This window comes from Perna viridis, chromosome 7, assembly GCF_037379345.1.
Source record: "Perna viridis isolate PV_CMFRI_1.1 ecotype Kerala chromosome 7, ASM3737934v1, whole genome shotgun sequence".
NCBI lineage: Eukaryota > Metazoa > Mollusca > Bivalvia > Mytilida > Mytilidae > Perna > Perna viridis.
The window spans coordinates 17214570-17228287 of record NC_142451.1 but is presented as its reverse complement, the minus strand read 5'-3'; the positions used below and the strand labels follow the sequence as shown (position 1 = coordinate 17228287).

General features: G+C 34.9%; 2 protein-coding genes across 5 annotated transcripts; one reads left to right on the top strand and one right to left on the bottom strand.

Annotated features, from left to right (window-relative positions):
• Positions 1–213: 213 nt before the first annotated feature.
• On the top strand, positions 214–3238 carry LOC148611578 (uncharacterized). Its single transcript, XM_088592276.1, has 3 exons — positions 214–1613; positions 2077–2193; positions 2795–3238. The coding sequence occupies exons 1-3, from the start codon at positions 452–454 to the stop codon at positions 3214–3216; spliced, it is 1701 nt and encodes a 566-aa protein (XP_088448402.1). The 5' UTR covers positions 214–451; the 3' UTR covers positions 3217–3238.
• Positions 3239–3423: 185 nt separating this feature from the next.
• On the bottom strand, positions 3424–12669 carry LOC148611577 (uncharacterized). Of its 4 annotated transcripts, none has more exons than XM_088592272.1 (11): positions 12587–12669; positions 11969–12264; positions 11494–11656; positions 10752–11203; positions 10233–10457; positions 8884–9087; positions 7393–7492; positions 6358–6438; positions 5825–5952; positions 5313–5441; positions 3424–4257 (listed from the first exon to the last, which is right to left on the bottom strand). In XM_088592272.1, exons 1-11 carry the CDS (start codon positions 12618–12620, stop codon positions 3883–3885), a joined length of 2187 nt encoding a protein of 728 aa, XP_088448398.1. In that variant the 5' UTR covers positions 12621–12669; the 3' UTR covers positions 3424–3882. The 4 variants fall into 4 exon arrangements, with proteins under 4 accessions (XP_088448398.1, XP_088448400.1, XP_088448399.1 ...); XM_088592274.1 differs by having other exon boundaries at positions 6358–6408; XM_088592273.1 differs by having other exon boundaries at positions 7393–7489.
• Between the last annotated feature and the right edge of the window lie 1049 nt (positions 12670–13718).

Below are 13718 nucleotides of genomic sequence, written 5' to 3'. Positions count from 1 at the left end.
TTCAGTTTTCCACTAAAAAAAAATATTGTTTAAACAAAAGAAATGTAATCGTTTGCTCATCATAAAAATTTCCGTTTCTACAACCTGAATAATTATAAAAATTTGCTACGACTATCATTTTCCGTATGATTGTCTGATGAACTAGTCTGTAGGAAATGAATTTAGTGTGGACTCTCCTAATAACATGAAAGGTAAATAAGCGTTATGATCACAAATCCATACAAGTCCCATGTCAAACAGTGTAGATAATGTTGTCAAATAATTGATAAACATTCGAAGGACATGTACAACCCACGGATTATGCACCATAGCCTTGGTACAATACCATATATTGTCTTCATTTCTCTCCAGATTGTGGATATTTAGTACATAAGGTTGTGAAGGTCAAACAGACAGTTCGTGTGTGGTAGCAGCGTGGGTTTAAAACCACTGGATAAGTTGATGTCACAGGATGGCTCCCGTCTCGACATTTGGACTTTCTTTGACAGTTTCCACCCTAAGCTTTATTTCATGTTTTTCTGTTTTGGTGGATTCAAGCAAACACGGAGTAAATGACGTGACAGATTTGTCATCACTGAGCCAACATGTAAATTTACTGGAACAGGAATACAAAATCATGAAACAAGCATTTTTAAACTTCAAGGAGCACTTCGTCGACATGCAAAGAGATATGAATCGGATGCACGAAAATTACAGGACCGTTTCTAATGAAAATAGACAGTTAGTCCAGCAGCTAAATTTAACCTCTCTTAGTCTGGAGAAAGCTGTTGCTGATATTTTGGCTTCGAAAAATGAAACGCATAAACTACAAAAGGAATTGGACACAACAAAAAGTAGAATTTCTCATCTCGAAAATACCAGTAGTTCACAAAATAACTTGGAGTTTTTGGCAAAAGAAAATAGGAGGTTAATTATTGAACTTAAAAGTAATCTGCACATGCCGGATTATCTTCAAGTAACGAATGATAGTACATGCTGTGTGAAACTCCTTGGTGAGCTAAATACAACAAGAGAACGCGTTTCAAACCTTGAAAACTCGTACCTTAAACAAAACAGATCAATAGAGGAATTTGCCCAAGAAAACCTATATCTGATTCGAACGATGAATCAAACTTTAAGCTGTCAGAACTATTCTAAATGCACAAACGAAACTACAAATCTCAGAAACGAATTAAATACTGCAAAAGGAAGAATAGCTAAATTAGAAAATGCCAAACATGTTCTAAATGAATCTCTTGGTATTGAAAACAGAAAACTTATCATTGAACTTACCACACATGCCATGAAAGAAGTTGTTGGCAACTATATTGAATGTAAAAATGAAACATCGAAGCTTCGTGACGATTTAAGCGCAACAAAAGCTGCAATTTTAGGTCTTGAAAATCAGACACAAGGCATGGACTGTCAGAACGAAACAAAACGACTTCGTGATGAATTCAATGTAACCAATGAAAGATTCAGACAACTGGAAAATAAACAAAACAAACTAAACGAACAAATTCAAAATATAGTGGGTAATACACAACTCGGAGTAACAGAAGTCAAGTCGTTAGTGAACAGCACAGCGGATATAATGAGGCGTCTTGATATAACAGAGGAAATTTTAAAAGAAGGTAATCGGTTGATAGTTGTCTTTTTGTAATAATATGGCCACCTAATCTGTGGTGTACAGTTTTAATAATCGGAGCTCAGGCGCTGATCCAAGGACGAACGCTCCATTCAATTGAAAAAAAAACAACAACAAATCTTGATATTTTATACTCTACCTCAATTTTTTTTTTTTTTTTGTTTTTGACTCTTTTCGCTCGGTATTGAATTCTATTCTGAATCCAACCCTAGACCAACTGTGTGTGCCCTCCTAAAGTTTTAAGGTTATAGACGAAGCCGTGAGCTTTCACCGTAGTCAAAACATTCTTGAAAGCAAGCTGCTTTTAACGGAACAAGGTAAATATGCGTGATAATTTTTTTGCTTACCGAGTTTTAATTACATACTTGGGCATATTTTTTTCCCAAACGATCAAGATTAAGCATATAAAACTCCAAATATAATATCTTTACATGTTTCTGTCTTTTCAGATATGCATCAGTCAACTTATTTTAATAAACTGGTCCATCGGCTACAAGAAGATGTTCGCATTCTTAAAGATAAAACAACACTTCAGATACAGGAAGCTTCCAAAAGTGCTGAAGAATGTAAGTCTTTTGATAATCAGTAGATTTGCGAATAAGTTAAGCTTGTCGATGAATGTACATGTAGATGACGATTAGTTCCGCCCTACAAGTACTAGTGCATTACACAAGCAAATGTGCCACACATGAGAATCATATGGTTTGCATCATATGAATCGAGAACCATATGGTAATCATGTGTTCCAGTTAACATAAGATAATCGCATGGTTATCATATGATAATCACTTGTTTTTTTTCACAAACATATGATTATCATGTTTTCAAGCCCATATTATCATATGACTACCACATGATAAATATCATATGATTATCATATGATTACCATATGATTATCATATGATTACCATATGATTATCATATGAATCGAGCACCATATGATTATCACATGTGGCACATTTGGCTGTGTAGGCCGACCATAAAAGAAAGTTTTAGTTACAAACATTGAATTTACTTATAGATGATTAATGTTTACTTTCATACCAGATTGGACAACATATGTAAACAAAAACGTACAGTACAGACAGAACTGCAAAACACATTGCGTAATTTGAAAACCTCCCTTTTCAAACATTTTTTCACTGTCAATGAGCATTATGTTTTCAGACGGACTAACTGCTTGTGCCCACAACGGTCAAGTGCAGGCCCTACGGCCTATGTCATTCCAAGGCGTCGTAATTTCTTATGGTGTGAACGAGGCAGAGCTCAACTCAATTCGTTCCACTGGCGTATTTCGTTGCGAGAAACCCGGCATGTATATGGTATCTCTCACAGTCAAGTCAACGGGTGCGGAATCGTGGTTTTCTATTTATAAGAACGAACAATACCTCATTGACGTCTATATACATGATTCCTTTTCAACCCACGGTCATTTGACCTTTCCTACTGCCTCGGGCAATACAGTAGTATATCTAAAGAAGGGGGACGAAATAAAGGTGATACCTCGACAAAATGCTCAAGTATTCGGACTGAAGGGAGATTCGAATTCGGACTTCCATGACACATGCATATCCATTGTAAAAGTATAGGACAATAAATATTTACTCTGAAGGATTTTTGTTACATTTCCTTCTTTGAACGTGGTCACATGGAACTAAAGGCGCTTGGGGAAAGGCATAGACACGTCACTTTTTTCCCAGAGTCTGCAAATTTCCCAGAACATCAAATCGAAATGAGATATTCACTGTGTCGAGAACGAAACTGCAATGACGATGATATTCGCCGAAAAAAAGGGGTCCATTTTTATATTATTTATTTTGTATAAATATTTTAAAAATGCACATAGAAAATAATGCAAAAGCATATGACGTGTACTAGTATATGTGTATAAAACATTGATGTATATAAAATTGAAATATATGTATAAGATAAAATATTAAAAAAAAACACACACACACACAAAAGGAAATAAAAAAAAAACTAGAAATAACCAACAAATAAACCTTTTAGAAAAAAGCACAACAATACAAAATAAATAAATCAAACAAAAAAGAAGAAAATAATTAAAACATAAAATAATAAAAACAAAAACTAAAAAAAAAACAACATGAAAAAAGATGATAATGGAAAAAAGCATAAACATGAATAAAAACATGAATGATAAAAATATCAAGTTACAATCAAACAAATCCCCCACATAGTCAGTTCAATAGAATAACTCAAAGGGGCACTGCTTTATACAGCATGGTCAATATTTAGTCCATGTGAGACTTCTTCGTGTATATCTGATGGAAAACAATGTGCTCATCGATCACGTGAGGATCCACATTTGGAGAGAACACCATATGACAGGTCGGACACATGCGTTCCGTTCTTCCGACATACTGTGGTTGACGTCCACCACAGAAAGCTGACGAGACAGTTCCTGCGATTGCTCCGAAGAAGTTTCTAGGTTGCTTGACAACAACATCTGGTGTCAAGCATTGGAACAATGGTGCAGCTCCGGCAGAAGATGGTCTTGTCACATCCGGTTGTGGATACCGAACTACCGCCGAAGAATGTCTTGTGGCTCCAATGTTTTGATGAAAAACTGCTGCAGCACCTGCTGGGGTAGGGTCTTGTATGCCATTCTACAAACAGAAAATGATATTTTAATTAAGCAGCACACAGCCGCACTTTGGCTGGAATAATTGTCGATAAGCAGGTATTTTACAACTATATAATATACATCGCGTACATAAACAATAATTCAAATCTCAGACAACATCTTAAAAATTCAAAAGGAATGCACCACATCTTTGAGGCATAAATCAAATCTTTTGAGATACAAACCAATGGGAACTATACTCTGAAGATACGGATTTAAGAAGAATACTGAAGAATAATATGTTGCAAAAAGTAACGATCACTGATTCACGTTAAGCTTCTTTTAAAGTAACACCTTTTAATGAAAACAAATTCTTCGTGTACTTCAGTCAGTTCTTGTTGAATATTGTAATGTGTGCCAAAAGGCAGAACGATTCTACGGGTATTCCAAATGTCCACACATAGTGAAGTAAAGTCCGTATTTAATGTATACATTACTTCACAGAGTCGAACCTTGTAATTTCTTTAAAAAAAGAACGAGTACTACCAAGCAATTATTATAAAAAAGGTCCAGGCTATCATTTGTTCACTTATGCAAAAAAAAAAAATTATCATTATTTCACACGAATACTTGAACCATCCCCCACTGGATCTACCATTGCTTCACACAAAGTGAAAAACAAATTTAGCATACAGTAAATACTATATAGATAGCAGTAATTTACCGAATGTTCCCAGTGTAATAAATTTCGATAATTCACAACGAAAATAAATTCGGTAATTTCACTCTCGGACTTTCTCCCGCCAAAACGTCACAACTTTGATATCAATCCGCCAAACACAGAATTTAAAATTCATGTTGTACATATCGATAAATTATGGAGACAATCTATATAATAAAAAGGATAATCAATTGGTTATCGTGAATAACCAATGTATGATCACTCGTGCCTAGAACGCTTTAGGACTCGCTAAATCTAGGTGTTCTTCGTCACTCGTGATAATATTTTGGTTATTCACTCTTTCTAATTAATTATCCTTTTCGTATATAACACCGAGGTGTAAGGGCTACAAAATCTTCCAAGAGATGACTCTTTACATTGATTTCTTTAGCCATTTGTCTCCATTCTTGGGCCTTTTCTTTGGAGCGGTTTCGTAGTATAACTCTGACCCTCTCCGTCATTTCTGACAATCTGCGTTCGGTTGTACTCTTTTCTTTCTGGATTTCCTGCATTTTTTTCAAAGAAAGAATGTTGCATGAGAAAGATTGAAAAAGAATTCTTTCGACCAGGATTCCAAGAAAAAATGGAATATTTGGTCTCTGAAGAAACATTACTTTTAGTAAATAGAAAAATATAGCTGACTGAATAAAAAGTCCCCATTTCATACCAACAATTGAAGAGAGAGTATGTGTAGTTTGGTTAGTGTCTTTTATTTTTTTTTATTTGATAACTTAATAATTTTACTCAATAATTTAGTATATAAAAGAGAGAGTCTGTGTAGTTAAGTAATACTCTTCTTCTTTATTTTTGTTGATATTTTGATAACTTTACATAAAAAATCTATGATTTAAATAGAGAACATACGTCATTATACACATACTACGCTTACCGAGAGAGATTTCCTGAGTGTGGCTATCTCTATTCGCTGTTTAAGTATAACATCTCTCTGGGCCTTTACAGTTAGGCTAACTGACTGCAGAGCTACACTTTGTTTGGCGACCACGTGTTGCAAACGAACTAAAAAAAATAAATCAGGACAAGTTGATTGTTTATATTGAGTCATTTATTTCAAGTGAAGCAGGAGAGCATGCATGACGGAATGTCCCAACCTGACATATCAATATCCAAATAGAAAAGAGAAGGGTAGCAGGGTCAGAGGAAATTCGGACTAGATGGAATGTATGGTGTGATGGTAATAGGACGAGCTAATAAGTTTGCCCGGGTCATGCACAGATCGTAAGAGGGGCTGGACTTTATTTTATTTTTAAACTTCGCTTCAAATTACGACATGCTATCCTCAAGAAACAGAAAATTAATGCAAGAATTTAGAGTCGTTTTGCAGTAAAATATAGTGGTCAATAATTTGGATTGACTTATAGAGACTGAGAGATCGCTTGGCATAGAATTGACAAGTGAAGGTACCTATTCTCTTGGCTTTTTGGACTCTCCATTCGTTCTCATCAATTTCCGGTCCTGAAATGTTTTCGGAAGCCGTGTTACATCCTGGATTAAAAAAAAACCAAGATAATGTGTTGCCTTTGTTAAAGTAAAACACGATATTTTGTATATCTGAACCACAATGACATTGAATAAAAGGCAGACGGGATATTATACCGGGTAAAAATATCAATTGGAAATTAAGGATAATCCAAAAAAAATTAAAAAAGTATTATGTCTGTAGATAATTGGTCGACTACAAAGGAAAAATTGAGTCCTACAACTCACTACTTATTTGTTGCTCAGTGTTTTATGTTGTGATGCCCGGAAGCTGTGGGTAACATCGATATCGGACTACGGGAAAGAAAAAAAAGTATGTCTATAGATAAGTAAATCCAAAGGGCAATTTCATATAAATCCGGTCTGCCTTGTATGTTTAGATATACGGAATATCATGTTTTACATTAAGGTAGATCACACGTATTGTTTTTAGTAGATGAACTTTTCTAGTTTTTCTCAAAGACGATCTTTAATGAACATAATTCAGAATTTTAATGTAAAAATACATAGGTCACTGAACTTTATTTCGAGATAATCGAGCTTTGATAAAGTCTTTTTACAACATTTTATATGGAATCAGGAGGGAATTTTCATTTTTTGCGTACTATTAAAAGGGGTTTTTACAGTTCATATTTTGCAATTTCATTATGCAAATTTTTAGGTAAAAATATCTTTTGAAATATTTTGAACAATTTCACATCATTTAAACACTAGCACATGTAGTTGATTGAAAATATATATGTCCGTAATTTTTTGCAAGATGGCATAAAAGAATACTCCACAATTTAAAATACTTAGTAGGTTTAACAAACCCGAGAGCTCGTAAGAGGTTTCACGTAGTTCGAGGGGTGATTATTCTAAAATTAGATCACCCCGGGAAATCCTTAAACTATTATGTCCATTATATTATCAACAATCAGAAGAAAATGAAAATTGTTAAACAAGTAGTTCGAGACTCACCGCTGTCAGTGGTTTGGACCGTTTCCCACGTTTCAACAGATTCTCTCATCAGATTTGATGTTGTCTGTGTTTCTTGGTGTTTGTCAGCTTCTTGTTCCTGCTTTCGTTTGTTTTAAAAAGACATAAATGTAAACTAGTAAAAGTACGACTCCAGATCAGTATAAAATTATCTACTAAATTGGAAGGACAAAAATTAGAACGGGAAGCATAAGCATGTCAGCGAAACAGCAAAATAGCAATGCAAATTGTTTCCTTTACAATCCAGTTAGTGCCAAATATAAAACACTTAGTTGGATTAATATTAAACAAGCACACAGAGATTGGGGATGTAACTAACTCGTCACAAAGTTGTAATTGCGCCTTAAGTCAGAAGTGCCGAGAGGTAACTCACTATTCCCCCTATCATTCTATAATAACATTGAACTCACTTTTCAGCATCTTCTGACACTTCTAAGACGAACAAATAGTCAATTCTTCTCCAATAGACAATAAACTACATTGTCGAATTCGTGCGTTGTTTTTTTTCTGAGCATGCTTCATTATTTTTCAATTTTGTCCGATTTTTACAGATAATTACATCTTGTGGTATTCGAATTCATTCTATAACTATATTTATTATAATGAAACCTGTCTAAAACAAACTCTTAAACTCCAAAAAACTTGTCTTAACAACACGCTTTCTAAAGTCTCTACATATCAATTTAAATGTGTTTTGAACCTTGGCAAATAACAACCTAAACTGAACAAATTCTAAGGAGGGTTTGGTTTAGACCCGGTTTTCTTAAAACAATTTTTTTGTTGACATTTCAACATTGAGACAATGTGTACCTGGGTGACACAGTGCACTGGATTGGTAGACATGGGAGTCAATAAATAGGTAATATTTTGATAACGATGCACTGGACCGGGAAGGTTACGCCAGTTATATCGGGAAGGAAAAGTCATGATTTCGAAAGAATTTATTTTTATACGAATCGGGACATGTGGATATTGAAGCATTGCTCCATTTTAAAAACATGCAGAAATAAAAATATAGCATGATACTTTTTTGTTTAAAGCAACGGTTACCCCAGTTTTCGTTAGTAAGAGTTGAAATTACAACATTGATAAATCTTTGGTCACAATGATACCTGTCTTAACAAGACGCTTTCTAAAGTCTCTACATATCAATTTAAATGTGTTTTGAACCTTGGCAAATAACAACCTAAACTGAACAAATTCTAAGGAGGGTTTGGTTTAGACCCGGTTTTCTTAAAACAATTTTTTGTTGACATTTCAACAGTGAGACAATGTGTACCTGGGTGACACAGTGCACTGGATTGGTAGACATGGGAGTCAATAAATAGGTAATATAGAGCGATATTATAGGTTGTCTGGCAAGCTACTGTTTTACTTGGCCGTCCTCATGGGGAATGGACTTCAAAGCTCTTACATTACAGGAGTAAGTATCTAGACTAAAGCGTAAACCGATACATATAGGTCTAACACTACCTTTACAGCTGGTAATTGTAGTTTTTTTATCTCACTTCTGGCAATGGTGCACTGTTTTTTCCAATGCCTTGCTTGCTTCAGTAGACCCTGGTTCTTTTTTAACAGTTCGCCTATCCTTTTCTTGAGGTACATTTCCTCTTTGGATCCACTAAAATGTTTTGAGTGGCGCTTGACTCGCTTTTTGGTGACAACATCGTGGAATTCCTGTATTGGAAATGTGCATCCATCTTACACACATGCACGAGTAGGTTAGAAGAAAAGTGATTGTGATTAACTAATTTTACTTGCATATAAAGAAAACATTATATTGTTTGCCAATGGAAACAACTGTTGGTTGTCAAGTATATATTTTTGTCAATCAACTGAATATTGATAGGAATGAATTATCTAATGTTATAAACAAAACGAAAATATTGTTAATAGAAAATAGAAAGAGGTCGTTATAAAAAAAAGTTAAATGACAGAAAGTGCAATATCACATCGAGATTTCAAGTCTAAGTGGGAACAAGGAATGAAGACGTCAGCAAAATGAATAAATCGGGAAAATGAGAACGTTCGCATTATTCAAAAATAGATTCGTAAAAGAAAAGTACTTGAGAATTATCAAGAATTTTTATATAAGAAAATGTTATATATCCTTTAGGATCGGTTCTCATTCATTAGAAATAGAGAGAGGTCGTTACAAGAAAAAAAAAACAGTTAAATGACAGAAAATGCAATATCACATGAGACACTAAATAGTAAATTATTTGGTTAATGATAAATGGAAATGTGGAGGAAATCAACCAACTTACGAACTTCATATATTTATGTACAAAAGTAAGAAATGGTCCCAAACATCCCTGTAATAATGTCAGAGAAGTTTTATTTTCATTTTTGTTGTGTCATCTGTAATTATGTTGTATATGTATGTTAAATATTTGCAATTATATAGGTATGTTGTGTATATGCCAGAAACGGTCGATGATTATTCTTTCTATTCTATTCTATTCTGTTCATGCACGAAATAACATTCCATACATAAGTTAGCATTTTTGAATTTGAAATAAAAGGGCAAACTCAAATCTCGTTTTATAGATAAGTTACTAAAAAGCCCTGTCAACGCATATTGCTGTTATGATATACTAGTATGTATTAAATGTTTTGTAGCCCATTACAGAACCTAAGGACCATTTGGCTAGTGGCTCCCTGCTACCGCGTTTGTCATACTCCCAGCAAACATTCGGTTTCTAATTTTAATTTTATGACAAAAGAGGTGATAAACTTTCTCTCTGACTGCTTTTGCAATTATACAGCAAAATTTCATATAATACTCAGCATGTAGAAACTCATTATTTTACTTAAATTACCGAATCTTTAGCGGCTGATAGTTGCGATTTCAAATCTATCACTAGATCCTTTTGCTGATGTTCCCTGCGAAGCATCTCGGAAATAACGATTCTGGCTAAGCTACAAAAAGTACACGCTCCAGCACCGGCAGTGATTTCCTCTAGAATGCCCTTAGGTCCGGGAAGCAATGAAAGCCTGACTGGATATTCTATGCTTCCAGAAGACCCTTTGAATGGTACCACACTCTATAATGGTCATTTAAAATATATCTTAAGATCTTGTAAATAAGATTGGGAATTAAGAATCATTATTTCAGTTGCGTGTGCAGAAATTAAGAAAGAGTGTGGGGGCACTGACTGGTCTAAAAGGAAGAGCTCCAGTGATATCAAGTTTTTCCTATACAACTTACCAAACTTTTCGACCAAAAGGCAGGCCCTCGGGACTTATAATTACCTAAAACTAAGAACGAATAAATAATCGTTGTGAAAATAAAACTTTTTCGATAAATTATTGCGATAAAAAAGATATGAGTATGTTACCTGATCTATGACGACTCGAGACTGCACGTTTTTCTTATTAGCTCTACGCTGTGATTTCTTTTTGCCCAATTTCGATTTCTTTTTAACGACCACTTGAGCAGAGCACATTTCGTTTCTCTCGCTTACACCATTCATTAGAACCGGCATTGCACACTGCGTTGATGTTGTAGCAGATGGAACATTGTCTATTTCATCGGAATTTCTTGCAATTTGTCTGTTGGTCTCCGCTGTAAAGACGGGAACATAGGGTACTATGGCTTTCTCCTCGGGATCCTGATACTCTTTTACGATTGGGTGTACAATATCCAATCGTCGAAGCCATGTTGGTGGTTTGCGGAAATCAGAAGTTAAAGTATCTTGGTCTCGGAACACGTGGGTTACTTTTTTCTTTGACGGAGAACAGTTCAGTTGAGGCTCCCGGATAAGGCTGACGACAGGGCTAGATTTTGCTTCTGAAAGAAGTATTTTTAGTATAATATCATTTCACAAGTTTGTGAAGGGGCTCGTTATTTGGATAGCTTTTTTTTTTCTCATACTGTGACTTGCAGTTATATTTTGCAGCTTATTTAAAAACTACCATAAGCGTTTAGGGGGTTAGCAGACATCTTCGAAAAACATTGAACATATTATTATAACTCATTTTATCAGTTTTGATCCAGGCCAGTAGCACAAGACTGAGCAAAGTGGCCATTTGGGAGTTCAATATGTCCAGTTAAAACTTCTGCATGATATATTTACATACGCCTTTTTCTTGTCATAGCGACTGACTTCTCCAGCTTGTCAAAGAAGAGATCATCATCAATGCCAATTGAGGCCCGGAACTGAAATTTATTGCTGACTCCAACAACGTGATCTCCATTAGCAACATACATAAACACAAAATCAACGCCCGGGATGCGTACATGCTGAAAAAATAGGGTTAAATTTTTTAAGGCAAAGACCTCATTGTGAGTGAAGGCTGTAAGCCTAGTATATATTTGCGAATGATTGCAATGTTCACCCTTACATTACAAGTACGACTTGTGAACTGTTTTCAGGAGAAAGGAAATATCTTTTTTAAGTCGTTGATCTGTTATAACCTAGACCGTTCTTTGCAGCAAATGGCAGCAACATAGATTTTTTATGTTAGAGATTCTGTATTCCAGGTACCACTTGGCGTTATTGAAGTATTTCAGACGATTCGCTATCCATAAAAAATTGTATACGTGTATACTTACATCAAAATCAGCATCGGTAAATTGAACACATCTACGTCTCAATGAAAATGGATGACGGGGTGTAAATGGTGCCCATTTATATGCCAGATACTCATTTATAGTTTCCCACTCTGTATTGTACAACCCTACGTAATCTAATGAATCTGGTTCGAAGGAATTTCCAATATCCCATTGCACACGGAGTCTATGGTCAGTGGTATAGAAATCGTTGACAGGGAGAAAGTTGATAGAATCTGGTGTAGTATCGATGTTTTCAATATCAAATTCAAAATCGGACATAACTAGGGAAATAAAATCTGAAAATTTAAATATCTTTTGAATGTTTTTTTGTTAAAAATATGTGTACAGAAATAAAAGATTATATCTTTACGATCTTCTGCTTATAGAATTGATAACTGTAGTCATGTATCAGTATTAGTATCATTAAAAGATATCAGTTAACTTTTGGAGTACCGTATCTACGAGGAATGAGAAATGATATGGGGATTATTATAGTACAGGGGCTTGCTCTCACTACACTAGATGTAGTAGTATATTGATATTGGACGCAAGTCTCTGTATATGTAAACATTGCACCTAATTCTATTTTGCATTAGAACTTTGAAACGCACGTCTTACCTGCTTGAAGTTCTTTTTGTGAATGTGTGTTCATTGTTATTGGGAACGTTTGTTCGTGACAGCACAGACGTCGTGACAATGAGAAGGGGAGTAACCTACGGCATTTACTTTTGGGACATTTTTGTTGTTGTTTATTGTTATTTTTCTTTTCTTTTTTTCACTGACAGTCTCGGTCTTTTAAACGTTGCTGTTTTCTCCGATAAGATTTATTGAAGAATGAAGTACACTGTACCCTGTTTTAACATTAGACTGAAAAAAATATGTCCGATAAATTGCAGTTAAATGTTCCCATATTAGGTCAAATGCTTAACGCTTAAATAATTTCAACTGTAAAGTACATTAGCCAATGAGGCATTTGGCTATCTCATATAGATTAAGAAGTAAGTTTATTTTTGCAAAGACACGCAAAAATGTTCGTGTTTTTCTTAGGTCACGGTCCCCGTACGTCATCTTTTTTTTGTCACAACGCTGAAATGTGGGCGAGGAATGCAAACTCAACCTGCATTCTGGTACCCTATTTTGATGCGCAATTAGCTGTTAATTACTTATTTCAATTAAACAGTTTATATTGTCTATAAACTGTACTAGAATGTTTCTTCCTATGTATATAAACAGTGCTAGATCAAGCGTCAGATAGGACAAGTAAGCACACCCTACTTATGCAACCCATGTAATAAATACGTGAGTTACTGCAGGTGTTATCTCGAAGGGTCATCACCCTATCCACGAGATGATGCTTTTTATCGCAACGAATTGTCCAAATACCATAAACATTAACGATGTTCATGCAAATGTAGTTGTCTATATTTATAAAACAAGTCCATTGAAGCTAAGAAAAAACATAAAGGAAGAAGTACACTGTACAGTTCTATTCAAACTCAAAGTACAATTATAATAAGTAAATATGTTACATATCCCTGATCATAGACTACAACAAAGGAACTAGAATAACATGGGTAATTAACAGGCACATAATGGATGTGATAATGGGAAAAAAAAGTAGAAAGAAAAGTTTGCACCATTTCTGAATATTCCGAGGCTATCATATACTTCCATGTACTTGAAAACAACTCAACCGGTCAAATTTGGTACTCTCACGTTCAAGCTAGAGCCCTGGATTGGTTGAACAGAG

What these genes read in the sequence shown, in the direction of transcription:
- LOC148611578 (XM_088592276.1), top strand. Translation starts at nt 452, where the DNA reads ATGGCTCCCGTCTCGACATTTGGACTTTCTTTGACAGTTTCCACCCTA. An exon ending in AGAGGAAATTTTAAAAGAAG is followed by an intron (nt 1,614 to 2,076) that starts GTAATCGGTTGA and finishes CTGTCTTTTCAG; the next exon opens with ATATGCATCAGTCAACTTAT. An exon ending in TTCCAAAAGTGCTGAAGAAT is followed by an intron (nt 2,194 to 2,794) that starts GTAAGTCTTTTG and finishes TTATGTTTTCAG; the next exon opens with ACGGACTAACTGCTTGTGCC.
- LOC148611577 (XM_088592272.1), bottom strand. Translation starts at nt 12,620, where the DNA reads ATGAACACACATTCACAAAAAGAACTTCAAGCAG. An exon ending in GGTCCAAACCACTGACAGCG is followed by an intron (nt 6,439 to 7,392) that starts GTGAGTCTCGAA and finishes TTTTTAATCCAG; the next exon opens with GATGTAACACGGCTTCCGAA. An exon ending in CCAAAAAGCCAAGAGAATAG is followed by an intron (nt 5,953 to 6,357) that starts GTACCTTCACTT and finishes TATTTTTTTTAG; the next exon opens with TTCGTTTGCAACACGTGGTC.